The following is a 22393-nucleotide window of genomic DNA, read 5'->3' on the forward strand; positions in this document are numbered from 1 at the left end:
AGCAGTGTGATGGCAATGTCAGTCTATCGGCCCATCAGCCACTTTAGTCCAGATTGAAATTTCTCAACAACTACTCAGTGGATTGGCATGACTTTTTTTTTTTTGTTCATTGTTTCCAGAGGAAGAAGCCTACCGACTTTTGTGATCTCTTGACTTCTCCTGTGGCGCCACCAGCAGGTCAGTGTTTTCACATGATCTAGTGAAATATCTATACATTTACATTATGGACTGACTGAAATTTTACGGACACATTTATAGTTCTGAGACGATGAAGCTTAAAGGCCGACATTACGTCTAGTGTCACATTTATGGTATCGAGACAAATGTGTCCAGAACTATTGGATGAGTTGCAAAGACATTTAGAGACAATCATGCCCCCCACACTCAGGACGAACTGTGAAAACATTTGTGATCTGTGAACTTTTCATTTAGGTCAAATCCCAATTTGTCCATTGTTTTGGTTTGGTATATAATCTAATGATCTTCCCATCAATCTCAGCTGCTACTATGTTTTCTGCCAATTAGCAAATGTTAGCATGCTAACATGCTACACTTAAGATGGTGATCATGGCAAATATTACACCTGCTTAGCATAAGCATGTTAGCATGCTGACATTGGCATTTAGCTCATATTCTATAGATACTGATAAGTCACCTCTACGCTCCAGCTTTTGACAAAGGCCCGATCATGTTAGTGAGACTAAAAGTCTTCAGGAAAAAAGCTCAAACAGCACATTATTCCACAGTGAAGTTACCATATTTTATTTCTTTAAGTGCCATTCATGCATATTGGGGAAGGGGGTGGGGTGGGCGGTGGTATCGACAATTCTAATAACACTTGAGTTATTTTACAGCACTAAACGAATACAAAGAGTAGCTGTGTCACCTCATTGGACAACAAAAAGTAATAAACCGTGCAATAAACAAAAAAAGGACAAATAGGAGAAAAAAATACAAGAAATGACAAAGACAAAATCAAAAAAACAAAACAAAAAAAAAAAACAGAAAAATTAAACACAAACCAAATATATATTATCAACACTGAAACACTGAATGTAGAACCATAGTACAGGTAAAAGGTAGTGTCACACAAAAAGCCAACGCATTTTCATCACATATATACAATATAGATATATACATACTGTCACCCTCTGATTGGACAATAACAAAATACTCTATTCTTTTCCCTCTTCTCTCTCATGAGCAAGACCCACCCCCTGCCTTGATACCCCACCCCCCAAGAGGAAAAAAGGGATGATTGAAAAGACATATATGTACAAGCACAACGACACACCAGCACTGAATAAAATAGGCCCCAATCAGCAGTACTTGTTGGCAGTTCTCTCCCATATTGTAACAAGGCTTTTTTTTAACTTTTCATCTTTTTTTTCCCCCATTAATAGTAATCTCTCTGGCAGGTACATGTCCAGCGGTATTTCAAAACTTAATTGTCTTTTGAAAAAGAACTTAAACTCACACAAGCAAACACACAAATACACACGCACACACACATACAGATGTAATGTAAAATTGTGATTGTGATCCAGTCATTGTCTTCACCTTTTTTTTTTTCTCTCCTCCTTTTTAGCCACATCCGTTCGCTCAAATTGTTTCCATGTTTTTCCCCCTTGGCCTGATGTGTTCGGGTGTTTTTCAAAGAGTAGCTTGTATGTTCGCAATCTTCACCTGGAAGAACCGAAACACACTTCACCTTCACACAAGCCGAGGACTCACAGGATGTTCTCTATTGTAGGTCCATAGAATGAATACACATTGATTATCTTTTTCACTGCCGTCTTCAGCTGCAGTCCTTTGGCCCACACTCACCTAAAAAAAGAGTCACACTCACTTATAGATGAGCATCTCAAATAATTTGCGTCACTCAACTGACTAAGTGCTCTGTCTGAGCACTAATTATGAAATTCTGGCAGCTGAACAAAACATATAAAAATTGAGATCCACAGGCAAGGCAATCTTCTACATACAGCGGACATTTGTGACACAAAGACAGAAAAAAATATAGTAGAAAGAAGCGGGAGTGGACAGGTATGATTGGCAGTGAAAACACAACAAACAAAACAAAACCATAGCTGAAAATATAAAAAAAAAATGAAAGGCAGTATCAACGGTTAAAAGGGAAAACTTGACTTCAGTGTCCAGAGGCGCACTGTGTCAGCTCTGGACAGTATAAAACTGGGCTGCTTCTAGTTTCAAATAACCTTCTATGTGTTAAAACGTATGGTTCTGTAATGTCCAATAAACAATCATGTGAGACTTCAAAGTGCCTTTTCTCACAATAACAAAGACATTATGCATTATCATAAAAAAGAATCCATGATTGTCATCAATATGAAATAAAAACTACAGTCGCCACTGGAGTTCCTAGTAGTTAAATTGTCTTAAAGGAATAGTTCAATATTTTGGGAAACACGCTTATTTGCTTTCTTGCAGAGAGTTACATGGGAAAATAGATACCACTCTCTTATCTGTTTGTTAAATATAAAGCTATAGCCAGCAGCTGGTTAGCTTAGCTTAGCATACAGACTGTTAACAAAGGGAAAGAGCTAGCCTGGCCCAGTTTCCAGTTCTTTATGCAAAGCTAAGCTAAGCAGCTGCTGGCTGTCGCTTCATATTAACCCCAAAGACATGAGAGTGGTGTCAATTTTCTCATCTAACTCTCTGCAAGAAAGAAATAACGCATTTCCCCCAAAATCCCAAAACTATTCCTCTAAACAAAGACACACAGTGTCATAGATGCAAAGCATCATACACAGTTAAGCAGTATTGCAGAGAGGAGAAATAATCCTGTTCATTGTCAACAGCAGACAATGCCTCATAATTGCCACTAGGGGTCAGATAGTCTAACTGTGAGTGAACTAATAAATGAATGACTGTGTGAGTATGTGAGGGATAAGCTTTCTAGATCCAGGAGGTGCTTTGCATTTTAAAAAGATCAACAAAAAGTATAAGTGTGCGGGGGGCTTATTTGTTTAACATAGTGTCTCTAAATTTCAGCAGCTGTCTGATTGAGGAGCCACTTGTTGCAGGACACAGAGGACAGGTTTCCAGAACAGCCAATCTCCCTGTTCTGTGCTTGAGAAACCCTTCCCACAAAAACACGTCTCAAATCTAGTCTTTAATCACTGTGTGCATCTGCTTTTGTGCTCATAGATAGCATAGAGATGATTGCAGCAATCAATCATAGCCCTAAAATTACAATAAAACCAAAACACACAGACACACTCACACACCATATGTTCAACCCACACACACACACACACACACACACACACACACACACAGTATGTACTGTATAATGAGTCACATTTCTCATTCTGTTATGATTGTGTAATAGCAAATCTTCTATCACAACAAAACATTGGGCAGTTAAAACAAGAATCATATCTCCATCATTTAAATGGCAGAAGTGACATTAAACACTGACTGTAGCATTGAAACGCACTTTGATGTACAGTAGGCAGAAAAAGGCAGAAATTTGGATTCTACAAACCAAAGAAACGTACTTGCATTTTTGCCCTTTTTGAAAGGGAAAGTTCAACATCTGATGCATATCCTATTGATCATCAATCAAAGTCTGAGGATAGTTGAGAAGCTTGTTGAGAGGTTAGTATGAACCTGCTTAGGTTAGCATTTTTAGAGATCTTTAAAGTTAGTGAAACTTGAAATCACTACTCTCAAATTTTACTTTGTTTTACTGTTACTATAAATGTTCATGATGTTTAGCACTCAATTGGAGGTGTAATAATTTAATACAATCAAACCCAATTAACCTTAATAGTACATATAAACAAGACTGGTTTGAAAACTATTTCATTGTTTTTGAGTGATGATGATGATGATGATGGCTTGTTTATGGGAATAGTTCAACACTTTGGGAAACATGCTTATACACTTTCTTTTTTAAAGAGTTAGATTAGAAGATTGATACCACTACATGTTTAAAAAGTACATTCTTCTTGTCAAAACTGGACACCTACATTACCCAAAATGCAACTCAACCGCGATTTGGGGTGTTATTCTAGAAGATGCTACTCCTCAAGACATGTAAACAGACTTCCGAGTTCCCCTTTGACTATGTAGCCGGGAGGTGACTAGCTTAGTATAAAGATCAGAAGCAGTAGGGAAACAGTTAGCCCGGCTCAGTCTGAAGTTCAAAAGTACATCTTTAAGCACTTCACTAATTAACAAGTATCTCATTTATTTCATCCCTCCACAAAAAGAAATGTAAAAGCAACAATTTTTGTTTTTTTCGCCAATAAATAGTTAGCTTTTTAATTTGTTTGTTTGTATTAAGTGTTAATTAGTGAGCTTTAGTAGTGCTGGTAGACGATTTTTGAACAGGTTAGCTATTTCCCCCTGCTTCCAGTCTTTATGCTAAGCTAGGCTAATCACCTTCATACTCATGCATGATGACAGTGGTATCAATCTTCTCATATCACTCTTGAAAAGAAGGCAAATTCAGTACATTTCCTAATATTGAACCATTCCTTCAATAATCAATAGGCTGCTAATCTGAGAATAATTAACTTTCCCGTTAAAACATGCTTGAAAATGTGAACTTTTCAAGTCTTCAAAAGCTTCTGATTGGTGGAGGAAATATTAGCCAACATGATGCACACAGAGAACATGACCCTCAGGTTACTTTGGGTTGATTTAGTTTAAAAAGACAAAAAAATATCTGACTTCCCTGCTATCACCTTCGACTCAACTCACACTCATCATATTCACTCATCTTGAAGTGCTTGAGAAAGAGAACTGCGGAAAAAAAAGTTGCTGTACTCCCATAACAAGTCTGTTGCCTGATCACATTGGTTGGCTGTGATGTTTTCTGTGACGTCTCTCTCTCTCTCTCTCTCTCGCGCTCTCTCTCTCTCACTCTCTCTCTCTCTCATGGTTTCTTTAATATCAATCCTGCTTAAACATTTAACACCCTGTTCAAAACCTCTATTATTGTAAACCTAACTTTACCACCAACTCAGCCACAGTGGGGCCCACTTTCTCCCAAAAGTGACCATCGAGCACCATCACATTACTCACAGAGACGGCCTGTGTTTCTTAAAAACAAAAATAAAAAACAAACAAACAAACAAAAAAAAAAATGTTAAAAGAGAGATTAACTCATCCACGAGGCAGCTGAGGCCAATGTCAACACGAGAAGAATTACAAGCTGAACACGTCGCTCAAATCACATAACAGTTACGGAGCGGGGGGGCGGAGGGGGAGAGGGGTTCGGACTTTGGAAGGCTGCTGGCTAGGGATGGGGAGAGGGCTGGCTGAGGAGCATGTGGTTTAGACGTGAATGTGTTCTACTTGTCTCTAGACAAGTACGTAAGCAATCACTTTAACATGTCCGACTAAATATGATTGTCTTCAAAGTAACATTTTCTAGTTATGTTTTGCTTTTGTAAAAACGTCAGGACTCTGAAGTCTGTCTTTCTCCAAAGCTTGTCAAATGTTCTTCTGCAATCCCACCCACAGTGGCCTCCTCCTCCTCCTTCTCCTCCTCCTCCTCCTCCTCCTCCTCCTCCTCCTCCTCCTCCTCCTGTGGCCTTTCAGCTCAGCCTGGCTTCCTCTGGCTTCCACCTCCTCTCCTCGCTCCCTTTTCTTTGCAAAAGGACGTCTAGGGGGCTAGACAATGGAGTCCCAATCAAAATCATCCTGGATGTCGTCGGCTGGCATACGATGCATCTGGAAGTTTCTGGTAGGTATCATGTGCTGCTGGTTCATCTGTGCATGGTGTCCTGGATAAAGTACAGAGGAGAGGAAGCAGAGTCAGATCCATGGGACATGTGTAAGGAGACAGAATGGCTGTAAGTAATCATTTTCCCTCCTATAACTTTATCTCACCTATAGTGGGTGCGTTGCTCATGGGGGGCATGTGGGGATATCCCGGGGGACCCATCATGGACATGCTCTGTCTGGAGTCCATGTAGAGATTTCCTGAAAAGAGAATCATGACAGAAAAACCCCCAAACATTTAAAACCTCAAGTAAACATCTGAACACAATTATTTTTAGGGGGAAGCCTTAAAAACTAATTGCTTTGTCAAATTAAAACTTATACGCACAGATAAAAATGTCATGATTGTTTCCATTTACACAGATACTCTAATCAGCTGAATGCCAAAAACATAAAACTTTTCTACACTTATTGTCAAATTATCCATGACTTTCCCCCACACAGTCATCAATTTTTATAACAAACATTTTAGAGTTTGTGGGTACTTAACCTTGTAAAAAGCGGATTAAATTTTGTTCATGGTGCATTTTAGCACGGACACGTTGAGGATGTGTGCAACAAGACTCCAGAGTGTTTGCTCTATAAGAAACAACTACTGTCAATGAGATAAAGACATTAGAAAATGGGCTTGTGTGTTGGTTTTTTTAAAGACCTATAAGATTCAGAGTTCAGTATGAATTAATAAATAGGGATACACCGATCAGACTTTTTCTCTCCTGATAATGCCAATCAGGAGAGAAAGTACCCATCCAATACCAGTGCTCTTTTTCCTACCTTTAAAATCTGAATACCTCACAATGTGGAACTCACTGGAATAATCTTTATATAAGGTAACATGACACCAGGGATGTGGCACTAAAAAAGGCAGCCCATGTCTGAATGAAGTCAAGTCAGTTTTATTTGTATAGCGCCAAATCACAACAGAAGTTATCTCAGGGCACAAAGAGCAGGTCTAGTATGTACTCTTGAATTTACAGAGACCCAACATTTCCCCCATGAACAAGTTCTTGGCGACGGTTGGAAGGAAAAACTCCCCTTTAACGGGAAGAAACCTTGAGTAACACCAGGCTCTATGTGGGCGGCCATCTGCCTTGACCGGTTGAGGAATGAAAAGTATGAATGAATGGAAGTAACTGTTAGTAAAAACAAGACATTGACAAAGAAACCATATTTGAAGTGGATCGGTAATGTCATGATCGACACCAAATCCATTAAATAAAGTCAGCAGACCAACAGATAATAAAGCAACAGGGCCAAAGTCTAAATGCTTAAATTTTTCAAGATACAATACCTCCCATAAGAGGTAAAGACACAGCTGCGTTCTTTATATGATGATATAAATGTCACAAAACCAAAACCAGCCTCAACAACTGCACAAACTCTACGGTGCTCAAAGTGTAATCTGAATCTGAAGGTCGTAGGGTTGAGGAGCGGGTGTCTAACCTGTGCCAAGGTGCTGGTTGGGTTTGTTGGGGTGCATGGAGCTATGACAAACAGGAGACTGCACTGCCCCTTGTGGCTGGATTACACCGGTGCGGGCAAAAAACTGGTTGATGGACGAGCAGAGGTCCGCTATCTGGGTGGGCTCCAGGGACCAGTTGTTCAACTCTGCTTGTCTCATACTTTCTCTCAATCCTGAGGAATATAAAAGACACATTTATATAGACAGAACAACCAGAGTTACTATCAGAGCTCATGACAGCGTTTGCCTACACTTAAGTGCCTTTGTGACAATGAAATGTATGAAACTGCACAAACCAACTGTCCAAAGAATATAAATTTAGTAAATGAGAAACCAATTAAAAAACATGACACAAAACTTTCCTTGCAATATATATTCATTATGTCTGTAACCTTCAGTGGGTGATATTTAAAAAAACATCCTACCTTGCAATCCTAGACTGTAATTGGATAAACTGACCTGCTGAGCTCGGTGTTTTGGTAATTAAACTTGAAGGCAGTGTTATTTAATTGAAGAGCTCAGTTTAATTAAACTCGTAATCAACTCCACAGTGTCAACACTTCAGCACTCAATCAAAAGCTGGGGCAGTACAGTTCTATCAGCTACTAGCTTTAAACGTTTATTTCTTCTGATCATGTTTGAGTACACAGGAGGTACATCTAACAGTCTAATCTTGAAAAGTCTTCATCTCTGACAAATAAATCAAATAAAAAATAATAGTTATTGTTTTTGTAGTATCTGTAAATGCAATCACATCTACTTATAGTGTCCAAACCGCACCTTGGAAAGGTGAAAGGTCGACATCAGCCCAGTTATAGCTGCTAGCAATACGACAGCTTTCTTTCAGTGCATCCAGATTTGGGTACCAGTCAGACAGTATACCTGCAAAAACACACAGCATACTATCTGTAACATTACAAGATAGGAGACGTGAAAAATACAGGTACTTTTGGTTTCAACAGAAAAATACAAATTTACTACTAATTACTTGATTTACAGACAACTGCAGAGTAATCGCTGCAGAAACTGTAATTTACTGAAGGTTAGGCAATAAGGCCAGATGATGTATTTTCACTGTATCACATTTTTATAGCTGTGCGGCGTTCTTGTAGTGCCAAATGAATGAAAGGTAACACCGAATGAAACAGTTTTTCAGGCTTTTAAGCATTTCAGTACTGTACGGTGGCCACTAGGAGGAGCCAGTTGACTGTAAAGGCTGCTGTTCTCGCAGCTTAAGTCACTGGATGCAGCATTGCTTTGTTCTCACAACATCACAGATAATAAATCAGATGATGATTTACTGTTTAGCACCTGAAACAATTTCTCAATGCTTTATGACTAAAAATGAGGGCTGATAAGGAACCGGATTCAGCTGTAAAAGTGTTAAGTGTTCGTCTTAGCTCTCGCTCACGTGTTTGTGTGATGAACAGGATGAAGAGAAAACAATATGACGACGCTGGTTCAAAGGGAGACAATGACGGACAGAGGGTCGTACCTGTGTTGCAGGCCATCTGTTGCTGGGTAGGATGGGGCTGGAGGGAGAGGCTCTGATGCTGCTGTCCGTGTTGAGAAGGGTGCTGCTGGCTGTGCTGCGTGTGTTGGGAGGGGTGTGGCGTGTGTTGCTGTGGGTGCTGGCCGTGGGATGGGTGCTGCGATGGGTGCTGCCCGTGCTGGGAGTGCGCAGCGTGCTGCGGGTGCTGGGAGTGCTGTGGGTGCTGTTGGTGCTGACTGTGTTGGCTGTGCTGGGCGTGTTGGCTGTGTTGGTTGTGTTGGTTGTGGGGGCCACCGTGCTGCGGGAGGTGCTGTGCGTGGGGTGAGCCGTGGCCAGGGTGGGCTTGGGCAGGATGGGACAGGGGCACCTGGCCACTGTTGGCGGAGTGGCTGTTGGGGTGGCTGTTGGGTTGGTTGTTTGACAGGCTGTTCTGAGTGCTAATGGTGCCACTGGGGGAGTGCTGATAGGAGCAGGAGGTGTGGGTCTGCTGGGAGGAATCTGATGGTATTCCCATCAGACCTGGAAAACAGAAGACAAAAACTAAAAGCTGTAATAGTACTGAAATGATAGCATATGCTAACTGATTAGTTGAACATAATTGACAAATTCATGGATAATGAAAATAATCATTAGTTGCAGCCCAACTAATTAACAGCTGATCATTTTTTCTCATTAATCAATGGATCTATAAAACATAGATATATCTATGCTATAAAATGCCAGAAAACAGTAAAAACAGTGCATCACAATTTCCCAGCGCCCAAGGTGATATCCTCAAATTGCTCGTTTTGTCTGACTAACTATCCATAATCCAAAGATGTTCATTTTAATATCATAGAGGGTTTAGAAAACCAGAAAATTGTGACATTTGGGAGGCTGGAAGTTGTACATTTTTCTTTATACCTGCTTACAAACGACTAATTGTTTCATCTCTAAATTAGCATAATACACTTCAGCACAAATACAAAGAGTGCAAGGTTCGTCACAAGTAAAAACGGCTACTTAAGGACATATATCTTAACATCTTACGATAATGGGATGTGGGCCTCCTGTGTTTAAGTAGTTCTGCACTTGAGACAGACCAGCTGCCATTTTGTTGTATCAGGGAATGACTCAGCATCAATTGTGTCTCTGAGGTTCACGAGCCCAAGCTGCTGTCTCCTCTCCAGCTACACGGCTCTGGATTGTCTTTGACAAATTCACTGTGCTGCTGCGCGGCTCTTTAACAGACATGACTGGAGCATGAACATCTGCACACCCAAACTGCAATCATCTGAGTGGCGGGGAGTGGTCTTAAGAGGCCCTGTCCTTCACAGCTTTGGCACAGTAAACCTATTTCACTGGAGTGCTTTTAGAGCTGACTCTAGCCCTGCACCTCCACAATCGGCACGTAACACTCACTGCAGGGGTGACAAAGGTGCATCTCTTATCGGCACAGAAAGCCCATTGTCCAACCAGGGAAATACAGAAAGCAATTAACGCGGCACCAGAATAATAATGCGAGCTCATTACCTATTATCAAAGCCAGTGAATTAGCTCACTGTCTACAGCGGCAGAGTGTGAAATCCTCTAGCTCGATTATTTACGCTTTTTAATTGCTAGAGCTTGTCTGACTACGAGATTTCACTTTTATGCGCATAAAAAAGGTAACAACTTTCAACTAATGAAACATAGATGATAGATTAAAGGAGAGGAACTCTTTGAAAACATTAGCATGAAATGCATTTGATTTGTGAAAGTAGGTTATACACAGAAAGCTCAGTCTACTTTGCTCATAACCCGCTTGTCAAGCGCTCTTTGTTTATCAGTCAATCAGATTACAAGCAAAACTGCATTTTGTTCTACTGGGACTCACAGGCTTTTGGAAAGCTGTGCTCTATCCACCACTATGCATTATATCAGACAAATTCCCCATCATTATGACAAATGAACCTCAATCCAACAGATTTACTGAGGACTTGGGCTGCCTGTAACCTCTTCCACTCTGATGAAACGCAGCCTGCACAAGAAAACATTTCAAAACATGACAAGACACAGATAGCTTTCATGTAATTTGAAAAATATAAAGCAAGAAGGATGCTGTATCAATTCTGAATTAACCATATAATAAATGCTGTAATGTCTCTTTATATTCTCTAATGAAATATTTATGACATGAATTCTCAGACTCAGCTATTGAATGTGAAATGAGGTCTTTTCCACATGGCTCTGGCAGAGGACCATGAAAATACATAGTATAGATTTGCTCTATAGACTAGTCTGCTTGTTGAATACCTGTTCACTTCTCAGTAAGCCTAATTAGTGGCTTAAGACTCTCTATAGCCAAGCTGTTAAGAGCAAAGCCACATTAGGAAAATCGTTTTGAGAATCATCCTGTTCCAATATGCTAGCTTGATAAGTGAAGCTTAGGCTCTCGATTAGGTTTCCACTTGATGCTCCGGTGAGGCCACTCACCTTGTTGGCTGAAGGACTGCTCAAAAACAGACTTGTAAAGGCTGCGGAAGGAGGCACTGAGATCTTCAAATTCAGAGAACAGGAGCTGCTTGTCCCTGTCTGGCATGTTGTACTGGGACTGGGGGGGCTGCTGGAGGCTCATAGACTGGGACACGGGTTCTGGGTGACTGGTCACCTAGGGACAGAGGAGATGAAGAGGATAAAGATTTACAAAATGGAGCAATATTGGAGTGCAAGATAAGATGTTTAATGTTTAATTTGTGAGATTTTCTGAAAATAAAAACACTGGCTAGAGTTCTGCTACATCTGCAACACTGTCTACAGGGACAACTGATGCCAAGAGAGGCGCACTATAATGTTCAGATATACACATCAATAATATACATACTTTTCAAAGATACTCGCCATGCTCATCTGGTCATGGAGCCGCAAAAACAGAAAACAGAAAACCTCTAGAATATTTAATGCAAAGTGTGAATACACGCAGCAGACACACACATATGAGGGTGGTTTGATTCTTCTGAGGAACCACTGTAAACAATGTTTGTTTCTGTCTGAAGGGGTGTCAGTCACACAACATTTAAAGCACAATTACACAAACTGCAACAATCCAGGTCAATGCTTACCGCCTTGGCTCACACAACATTAAGAGAGCAACTCGAATGGACACAAAGCCAATACTCAGGTGGCAAAGCAAAATGTATTTAAAACAAAATCAATAGCAATACCTTGTACAAATAAGCAGCCATTTTATCCATTTATTTGTGTGGGCAGTCAATGTTATCATATGCACTGCTCCTGGGTGTGAGACAGCAAGCTGTGTTCCCTCCGGCAACGAGTTTGCCTACGAGATTCATCACAACAAGGGCAGCGATGCAAAACTGCTGCTATTTCACAAAGCAGGACCTAACCTGTGTCCACTTTGGGCTAGCATTTACAAGAGAAGTCACGTCCAATTTTTGATCATAACATCTTCCTCTTCCAAGATGTGGGCAGGCTGCTGAAGTGCATGGCGCACAGTCTGGCTTGGATAAGAGTGAGAGGTGATAATAAAGCCAGAGTGTTTACTGTGAGCTGCTGCTTTGGCTGTGAGAGAGAGAGAGCACATCCATCAGGCTGAGCCGATCGATGCCCAGCGCCTGAAGCAGGGAGCACTCTAGGATGCGGGAGGACCACACCAAAGAGGGGGCATCTCTGGTGGGAGGACATCAGAGGAAGCGCTTCTCTTTGTCTGGCTTCCAGGAGCGTGCACATTTTTCTCTGTTTCCCTTAACCCCCTTCCTGATGTTGTACTCTAGAGCATGTCCGTGCTGAACCTCGGTCTATTGCTGTCTACAGCTGGTTTCTCTGAACAGAACCTCCAGGGGCTTTCTGATCAGATGAAATATGGGATACAGTACACTTTCTAAGTCTGGTGGTGTTTCATTTTCATTCATTTAGTGAGTGAGGCTCCCCCATCGCTTGAAAAATGTGTATAGAATGAGAATTTATCTTTTGGCCTTAGCGCTTAGTGCTCAAAAAACATAATTTACAAAACATTTATATAAATATCTTGTTAAAAATATCCAACTAAGAGACGTTCATGAGCTGCAACACTGACAGAAATTGAAATTACCACCATCCTACACTCTACTCAGCCACGCTATATTTGTAGAAAAGCAACCAAGATGCTACGGCAGAACCTTTGTTGTTTTATGTTTGAACCAGTGCACAGTGCAGCTTGATAGACTCAGATCCTTGTAACCAAGACCATGATCCAGGGTCCAATCTAAATGGGTCGGGTAGCCCTGTGTGTCTATATGTCTAATACCCGAGTAGATCCAAGCAGACTCACTATCAGCTGACACAGGATGGAGAGTATGAACTGTAAAGTGCAGGCAAAATGAAATGCATTGCAGGTCCCCTTTTAAATAAGAGCGTCTTTTCTTGAAAATTAACTGATGCATCAAGTTCTCTGATTACTGATTATTAGTACAGAATTTCAACTCTAGACCTCTAAAATGTACCCCATCATTGTGGAGTGAATGACGTTGCTCTTACCGGTGTATAGCTGTGCACGCTGCCCACGCTGTTGAGATTGACAGAGGCCAGACTCTGATCAGACAGGCTGTTGTTAAGGCTGCTTCTTGGACTATCGCTCCCTTCCTGGTCTGTGTTATACAACGCCACCTGAAACACATAAATGTACATTAGCTTTTTTCTCTCAGACACACATACACACACACACACACACACACAAATTACTGTTACCATTGTCATCTCAAGTCTTGCTAATGGTGGAGCATGTCAGCATTCCTCTGAGATAATGGGTACGGAAGGTAAAGTTGGTCTATAGTTAACAATGTAATTCACTGTGGAAATGTGCGTGTGCTGCATGCAATGACATGTCATAATGGCAGAGTATTTTCTTTTTCCCGTTATTGAGAGTGTGTGTGTGGGAGACACAGGGTGCTGCTCAACACCACCCACAGTCACTGAGGGGTTCTTGTTGAACGTGTAAAGGGGTCTGCAGACAGCTGAGACATTCCCATCACTAAAGGTCACACTACTGGCGATGTCAGCCACATCTGCTCACCAAGCGCAAATCCGTTTGGGACAGCTAACAAAGGATTTCAGTGCTGCCGAGACACTGACCTTTCAATATAGCAGCGAAACTAGCCAAAGCACTTCAGGACGACAATCTTAATTACGGTCTAACAAGGTTAAGCCCTCCCACCCTTCCCAAATAAAGTGCGCCGTTAGACAATTAAAACAATAATAAGAAGAACAATCCAGATATTGAATATAATGATACCCACAGAGAATAGGGAATGTGTTTAGTTTTGTACTGTGAGAAAGGAATGGTATTAATGCAGTGATGGTGTTGCAGTGGAAGAGGGCCTGGTATCCTAGGATGTGTGTGTGTGTGTGTGTGTGTGTGTGTTCGTCCATGACTGAGAGCAGCATGGTGGCTTCTGCTCATCACTGTGAGTGGAACAGAGCGGGCTCTGTGCTCAGCACAATGAGACAGCAGTGGCAGTAGCCTTCAGGCAGGCAGATTGGGCTGGCCCTGCCCAGCGCCCTGCCTCAGCAGCAGCAGTGGACTGAAGCCTCTTGTCTTTCTGTTGAGCCGCAGCTTGCGACCACAGAGGCCACGAGGAGGCAAGGAAACCCAGACAGCCCTGACTGCCTTCTCTGCTCTGACTGATTGGCTGGCTGGCTGGCTGACTGACTAACATCCTGGTTTGAATCCACATGCCAAGTGAGAGCGTCCAATCATATTAAGCTTTTAATATGGGGCTTGGCTGCCGCACTGGTAAAATGAGATAGAAATAACGTGATTTTACGAAACTGAGGGCGCAAATCCACGCAACACTGTTTGAGGAGGAGGAGTGAGGCTGAGGGAGGGGAGGATCGTAAGAGAAGCTCATTAGGCAACTCTAGCCTTCCTCCACTCAATGTGGGCTTGGCTCCAGTGTTCATTAGCGTGAAGGGGAATTCAATGAGCAGCAAAGACTGAAGGCTTAAGCATGTCTACAAAATCAGCCCTACAATGCTAATCAAAAATAGCGCGCCACAGAAATATAAATGTTATGTGTAATGAAGTCATAAAACAGGCTTTTAGCCTTAAGTCTCTCACCGCAATCTATTTTTACTCCACTCACCCATAAAGTGTGATGATTTCAAAACCTCACTGCTCTGTGGTTTACGCAGACCCCACAGTCCCCTGAGCGAAGACGCCCACTCAAGCACGCATCGTCACAGACGAACACCCAGTCTCATCTCACCCACATTCTTAGAATCATGCACAAACGTATGACGCACACAAATACACCCATTTCTGTGGCTACATATGTGCACAAAGGTAGGATAACACACAAAAACACACACAAAAACACAGACTAAGGCAAGCATGCTCATACAGGCAGGAGTGGCTCCACAGTAAATACTGTGTACGGTGTTAGTTAGCAGGCAAACCAGTCAGTTCTATTCTTAGCAGTGAATTAAGTAAAAAGCCAGAGGTGTCTTTTACATGGGGGCCTAATCTGGAGCATGAGACATGGATTATGAAATCAAAGCAAGATTGGCCCAGGTGTCTCCAACAATGCCAGCCAGTGTTCAGCACAATCCCTGCATGCAGGATTGAGCCGACAGAGACAGACAGAAGAAGAGAGAAGGAAGCGATATTAGAGAGAGAGAGAGAGAGAGAGAGAGAGAGAGAGAGAGGAGGGGGGAAAAAAGGCCAGACTATTCATCAGCAAACAGACTTCCAACAATCCTCTCTTTCCCTTCATCATCACACTTCAGTGCCAGAGTTTCATCACATTCACGCGAATGTTGAGGGCCGCCTCAGAACACAACCTTTGGGGGAGGGAGGGGGGGGGTCTGAGTCTATGTGAGAAAGGCGCAAAAAAAGAGAGAGGGAGAGCAGGACAATCTTGTGAGGAATGTCCGACGGTAGAAAGAAGAGAGAAAAGAGATTCTCGCTGGTTCAGTAGTCATCCCTCCAGCGTCTCTCATTGGTCTATCTGAGAAGGCGGGAAGGAGGGAGAGACTGGAATAGAAAGGGAGAGAGAGAAAAACAGAGAGAGGGAATTCCTGTGGCTTGGCACACTGCACCAAAGAGGCGTGGCCTGTCGTGTGTTTACAGTGTAAGACAGTGAGAAACAAGCTCTCTCCGAGGAGTTAGCTCAGATCTGTTGCAATTCCACTTTGTCTTCTATTCACTTTACCACTGTTAGTTTTTCCCTCACAATCAAGTGAACATAAAGAGGCAAATCAAAACTTTCTGACTCTTCAGTAGTCGCATTTGTGCTGTTTTAAAGTGTTGTGCTTGTTACTCTTCTGAGTTATGTGACTGGAGGTATTTGACAGCAGGAATCCAAACTCTTAGCTGTCAGCTCTTTATATTATGGCCTCATTATGCAGTCATTACCAGTGGAGACCGGTGCTGTGGCAAGTGCTTGTTTGTTGCAATCAGAGAGGAAAAAGGCTCATCCTTCTCCACACTTTGGCCGGTGAATCTGTCTGCTACAGAAACATGAAAAACTACATGCTCTCTATAGACGCTGCTCCTGGCTAGCTGTCAATGACATGCTCGTCAAAACAAGCAGAAACACTCTGTAACGTACTCTACATACATGTGCACACAAGTTATAACACAAGCCGACATATGCTTAGACTTTTGCCTCAAACTCAGAGCTTAAGAGGCCCCGTCACATACACGCTAACTCTTCTTTCCTATGAACATCCCTGTTCACATTAAACTGTTTTTTTTTTGTTGTTTTTTTTTGTAATGCTTGCAGCAAATGAATAAGCGACTCTTGTAGGCTTTTTAAAAGTACTCCTGAGAGCTGCCCCCATTGGGCCCAGAGGATGAGAGCTTAAGGTTAAAAAGCCTATTTAAATTTCAGAGTGAGCAGCACACTCACAGCTAACAGCTAGCAGTCCCTGTTGCTTTGCTGTGTGATGTACAAGTGTTTCCAAGCTTTTACACATATATAAAAAACTACTGAGAGCAGACGGAACCAGCAGCAGGGGTGATCACCCGTCGTGTGGCAGCGTAATGTGGCCGCAGAACGAGCAACACGACGCTGGGCGTCAACCTCCACTACAGGTGCGAATACAGAAACCCCATGCAGTATGAGGAGTATCCTATTGCAAGTCTGCACGGGAGTGTGTAAGGTCTATCAGGTTACAAAGCGCTAAGTATCAGTGTGAGCATCATATTTCCGTACTGGAGATAACAAGAGCCTGCTGCCTGTTGTTGTAGAGGAAAACGGTGCTGCAGTGCAGATAGTTGTGTATTTTGGTGTGGGTTGCATTGCAGAGAAGCTTTAGGCATATGAGCGTGTGCATGTGTGCGTGTATCTCCCCTCCACAAGAGTGCTCCTCTCTCTGTGGGGAATAGTGCTGTAGGTGGTTGGAGAAGTGGGTGGGGTCAGGGTGCAGCCGTGTAGCCAGGTGTGTGTTGGAGCTGGAGGCTGGATGGCTGGCTGTAGTACCTTGTTAGTCACAGTGTTGATTGCCAGCGTTGGAGAGGCACTTCCAGAGATCATACACTCCATCCCCAAAGACTCCGACTCCAGGCTGTACGGCGTAGAAGCCTGTGGGGGTTGGGGGCGGGGGTGTGGAGGCAGAAAAAAATAAAATAAATCAAACATTATCCAATTATCAAACACACGAGATCCCACTGCAGGTTTCATGGAAAGACCCATTTTATGTTTTTGACAATTCTTCTACACGGATCAGCGTCAGATACATATCCACCAGCAAGATGCGGGGAAAAAAAAAAAAACAAACAAACCCAAGACCATTCTCATATGACAGAGCAACACCTTTATTTAGGTCACATTTGAACTGTGCTTTCTGAAAAGACAGAGACAGCCCCCATCCCCACCCTCACCTCCCACCCAAACACACATGTGCACACACATACACACGGGCGCGCACGCACATGCATACCCTCGTCTTGCCGCACTGTTGTGAGAGATAACTCTGCCATGCCTGTCTCCCAAAACTGCTTACTATAAGAGGATTGGCTGCCAACAATACCATTTTTAATTCATGATAAACATAAATGAGATTTCACAAACTCTCAATTTCAATGTCTGACTCTTAATGGAATGCCTTGTAGGCAGACGGTGTCTAGAGGGGGGAAGGGTGAGCGCGACGCATGTGTCCTACAGAAAATACAAAACTCTTCACATGGTGCGTCCTATTGTGTCATGCCTAAATGAACAGAACTGTATACGGAGAGCTTTTGCTTACTCTGAGCAGCATATTAAAAACAATGTACTCTACCTGTTACTTTGTATTTCTTGTTTATAAAATCTCCCCAGCAAAGAAAAGTCGTTTGGTGAATGAATGTGATAGTATTTCAATGCTGTAGGGCAATTACATGACTGGCATGTTAAGTTTTATGTCGTCTCGGTGCTTGTGTATGTGTGTGGTAGACAATAGCGTGTGAGAGTGTGTGTGCGCGGACGAGTCTGCCTCCCCAGCTTAACAGAATCCTCCTTTCCTCGTAGCCTCTGGTCAACCACATTGTGGGGAAGGAGGAGTCAAGAGCCCGCTGTGTTGGGATGCCCTAGGGCCAGGTCAATCTGAGCGGCTCACTAAAACCTGTGCAGCTGTACGTAACGCTGGACGAAGCTCATCCATAATTAAAGACAAAAGCTCCCGCTCAGAATAGCTGGCGTGCACAGCTCTGCATTAATTGATGTTTGTTAAAAAAAGTGAGTGCAGAATGTAATGTATGTAATGGCTGCCTGGGGCATAGTTTATTAATAAGGAGCCCACTTCATGACAGGCTAGCGAAGCAGCATGGAGAGGCGGTTACATAAAGTCTGGATATGAACTCCTACTGAGTCTCTGTGTGTGTGTGTGTGTGTGTGTGTGTGTGTGTCTGTTTGCATGTGTGTGTCTGCATGTGGTAGAGAAAGAGTGGGAGAAAGCGGGAGAGAAAGGAGGGCAAAAGGAAACGAGTATTGAGGGAGAAGAAGAGGCACAGGAAAAAAAGACTGAACCAAATAAGAGATGGAAGCAGAAGCTTTAGCAGAAGAACAGCATATGTAGAGAAAATGTGTTTTCATGAGAATATGCAGTGTGACACAGTTTCTCTCATCACACTCACCCTCTCTCCAGACCGCGGCCTCTTCTTTGGCCGCGTGGGCAAGGCGTCCTCCTTTGGGTTGGTGTCGATGGCCCAGTAAGAGCCCTGCAGACAGAAGAAAGACCCGTGAGTTGATAAAACACAACAGATTGCTTTCTCACATGACATCCCTGCCATGTTTGCACTGGACTGAGACACTTGCTTACTGGCATCACACAAGCGTTCCTGACTTTCCAGCTTCGGTACAACATTATTTAAAAACACAGAGGCCTAATTTGCTCTGCTAAAGCCTTTATTTGAGTTGATATCAGTGTGTTCAGAGCTTGTGCGGCGTGTGGGTGGACTTTGTTAGTAAGAAAGACTTGGCTTTTCCTCCTCTGCGGCTGCTCCTCAATGAGAGGATGGTGAGGGCAGCTGGTGGTGGTGAAATGCTAAGCCTTTCCTGAAGCTGTACTTCCTCAGCCTCAGGTACTGAGTCAGTGCGCTGTTGCCAAGGATGAAGGCTCCTCAGTCTCAGCCCAGGAATCGAGGCAGCGCTAGCCCAGCCGTGTTTCTTTCTTCTAAGGTCTGAGCAAGGCTAATCAAGAAGAGAACAGTTGGGGCAGGCTCTGGGGCTGCAGCTAGCAATTCCACAACCAGGCTGCATTATTTATCTTTGCATTCAGCCCCATTTCATTTATTTTTCCAATGGTGTTCCTCCTCGAAGCCAACAGCAAGGCAGCTTACAGTTGTTAAAAATGAGATTTTTACCCTAAGGCCCTGCAAGTTGTGAATTTATTTTTAATATTTCATATGACCCCCGATAAAATCTCAATTGTCAAGAGAAAGTGAGATCAGGACCTTTAAAATTACTTCCTTAGCAGAGAGAATAATTGATATTTCCATAAGAAATTCTCTTAACAATAGGAGAGGCCATAGAACAAACTGTATCTCAAGTATCTATACAATAACTGCTGTATACACATTGGCCTGTTCTTGTTAAAGCCAACAAATCTGTTATTTTCACAACTCACATACCCCACTGCTGCAGTTGTTAAAATGAAAAGCAAGGGTTGGCCTATATTTGTCAGGGGGTTAAAATTATTATTATTAAGTTTTAATATGTGCGAGGCTTTGGGGTCAATTAACATTTTCCTCAGAGGGAAGAATAATTCACAGCACAATCTACCAAACAAGAGGAAATATCTCATATTGATGTAAGTTACAGTAAAATGCAGAAGCCTTATTATACATCCCATGTTTTCGACAAGAGGTTTCATTGAAGAAGAAAGGTGAGACATGTTTTTTCTACATCTGATCCATCTCTGTGTTAAAATGCAGGAGTTCAGATGCAGATGTTTCGCAATTAGGAGTCACAGAGACAAAGCCAGGCTGGGTCGTGTTTCTTTTAATTAGGGGGGGAAGAACACTTTAAGTTAACCCTCTTGGGAGGGGAGTTTCTGCATTTCCCTGCACCCACCCCCAGAGAGTTGGCAGGAAAAAAGAAAAACATATAAAGAGTCATTAAATTATTCACAAATATACTGCAATATACTGTAGCAATGCCAAGCGAAGTGTGTCCGTGGAGTCTGGGGCAACAACATAGCAAAACCGCAATATTCTCTGCAGTCATAAAACAAAGGCTGCTTTTTTAAAAACCAGATCCTGATAACAGATGTAGTCCACACGCTCTCTTCCCGAAAATGACGCAGCTCATTTTCATACATCAACATAAATTATGTCACGTACTTCCCCATTTGTGTGTAAATATCAAGAAAGGACAAACACAACAAGTACGCCTGCTATCCCAGCAACTCCAGGGCCGAGACATAAGACCAATTAAAGGGAAACTATTTTTCAACCTGGACGGTATTTTCCCATCTTTTTGTGTTTAAGTGACTAATGGAGACAACAATTTTTGAAATGGGTCCAGTATTGAGTGAGAGCACTGCAGACGACAGGCTAAGATTGTTATAAGTTATAAGCGTCTGACAACATTATGGACAGGATCCCTACAGAGAAATAAAACGCTAAATATTCAGCCGTGGCAGAGCTGGAGAGAGGAGTGCCGGGAGGAGTTTGTTGTGTTGGAGTACAGCCAGTGTAGCTTAGTGTTATCTAAAAGATTTTCAAAGTCATGGCTGAATATTTAGCTGATTTCCACAACAACGCAACCCTCACGAGGCTTAAGAACGAGACTACTCCTTGAGCGAGACTTGGTTAGACAAAACAATAAACAGACCGGATCACGTGAAAAGGTAAAGAAGAACGTTTCATCTGTCTGTATGGTTCTTTCTATAATGTTGCCAGACACTTATAATAATAATCTGAGCATGTCAGTGGCAAAAACAAGCACTTTTAGTGGACGTACATTAACGGTGTGCTATTGCCCCGTCGGATTACATTGCAGGCTGTTTTCGCCGGCTGCAGCACTCTCACTCAATACTGGACCAATTTCAAAAATTGTTGTCCCCATTAGTCACTTAGACACAAAAATATGGGAAAACAGGGTCCAGGTTGAAAAATACGGAAGTTTCCCTTTAAAATAAAGATTATTAACGGTAGCCTTCACAGGCAGCATTTCTACCTCCGAGGTAGACGAAGTGTGTATATGCACAATACGAACTGTCATCTCTTACACCATCTCAGAGAGACAGACAGAGAGCGACATGACTCTCCTATCTCATCCAACCAGCAGTTCTCATATTCCTGCCACATTACAATATTGATGCAACATATCAAGAGCGGCTAGCGTCTCTTTGAAGTTGTCTTCGGGGGGGAAGGGAGTGAGGAAAATTCCAAATTAAACATTAAGGATGCGAGCATGTTGGCCATGCATTTGGAATGGGATCCATACAGCAATAGATTATTTTGTATTTAGTGGAGCAGCTCCCAGGAGTGTCAATATCAGAGGATTACAGCAAAACATGAAATTAGCATTCAGTCCCCATCCTCTACACAGCTAGGCGTAGCTCTTCATGCATGTGTCGGTGTGTATGTGCACGCGTGCGTGTGTGTGTGTGTGTGTAATTATTTGTGCGGTTCCCTAAGCATATGTAGCGTATGCTCTGACAGTGCTGGGATGAAATCTAGGTTAGGCTACATATGGTTAGACCTATGTGCACCATCATACTAAATATAGGCCCATCGGCACATTCTTCATGAACTACCCAGTGGATCAGGGGAAACTACTTATCAGGTTGATGTCGCTAGAGATTGTGAAGTAAATCAGGCTGAAAAAGCAACTGTAGGTGGTCCTACTGAGATTTAAATGTCAAATTAACATGTTGGACTATAAATCCTTTTACAGAGCAGAAAAATGGGAGACGAGAAGCTGAGTAAAGAGCAAATGAGGTCTGATTTCTTTCCTGAGGTTTAACACCTTGAATAAATACTTCGACCTGACTTCTACCCTGTTATGGCCCCATCTCTACCAGTCTTTGGCTTTTTTTCACCTCACCCACATCTGCTGTCTGTGCTGGTCCAAAAAACTAGTCTCCCCTTGCATTGGAAATGCAATTCTGTGGGGGAGGGAGGTTCATAATAGATTACGAGCATGCCATGCATTTCCAGACTGTCAGAGTCCTGGCAGCTATTCAAAGGTAACATTTTTCTACCACAGATAGCATGATACAAACCAAAAAAATGTGGT

The 22393-nt window shown here is 42.5% G+C and overlaps 1 protein-coding gene across 4 annotated transcripts in view; it reads right to left on the minus strand.

Annotated features, from left to right (window-relative positions):
- Positions 1 to 5559: 5559 nt before the first annotated feature.
- Positions 5560 to 22393, minus strand: part of foxj3 (forkhead box J3) — a 76602-nt gene continuing 59768 nt past the window's right edge. For all 4 annotated transcript variants that reach the window (XM_042405489.1, XM_042405488.1, XM_042405487.1 and 1 more), the window contains 9 exons: positions 18784 to 18867; positions 17153 to 17254; positions 13209 to 13337; positions 11169 to 11343; positions 8718 to 9233; positions 8003 to 8104; positions 7204 to 7395; positions 5869 to 5961; positions 5560 to 5762 (listed from right to left, as the gene is read on the minus strand). In XM_042405489.1, the coding sequence (XP_042261423.1) occupies positions 5650 to 5762; positions 5869 to 5961; positions 7204 to 7395; positions 8003 to 8104; positions 8718 to 9233; positions 11169 to 11343; positions 13209 to 13337; positions 17153 to 17254; positions 18784 to 18867 (1506 nt within the window). In that variant the 3' untranslated portion in view covers positions 5560 to 5649. The remainder of the gene's footprint in view (positions 5763 to 5868; positions 5962 to 7203; positions 7396 to 8002; positions 8105 to 8717; positions 9234 to 11168; positions 11344 to 13208; positions 13338 to 17152; positions 17255 to 18783; positions 18868 to 22393) is intronic.

This window comes from Thunnus maccoyii, chromosome 3 (genome assembly GCF_910596095.1).
Source record: "Thunnus maccoyii chromosome 3, fThuMac1.1, whole genome shotgun sequence".
Lineage (NCBI taxonomy): Eukaryota > Metazoa > Chordata > Actinopteri > Scombriformes > Scombridae > Thunnus > Thunnus maccoyii.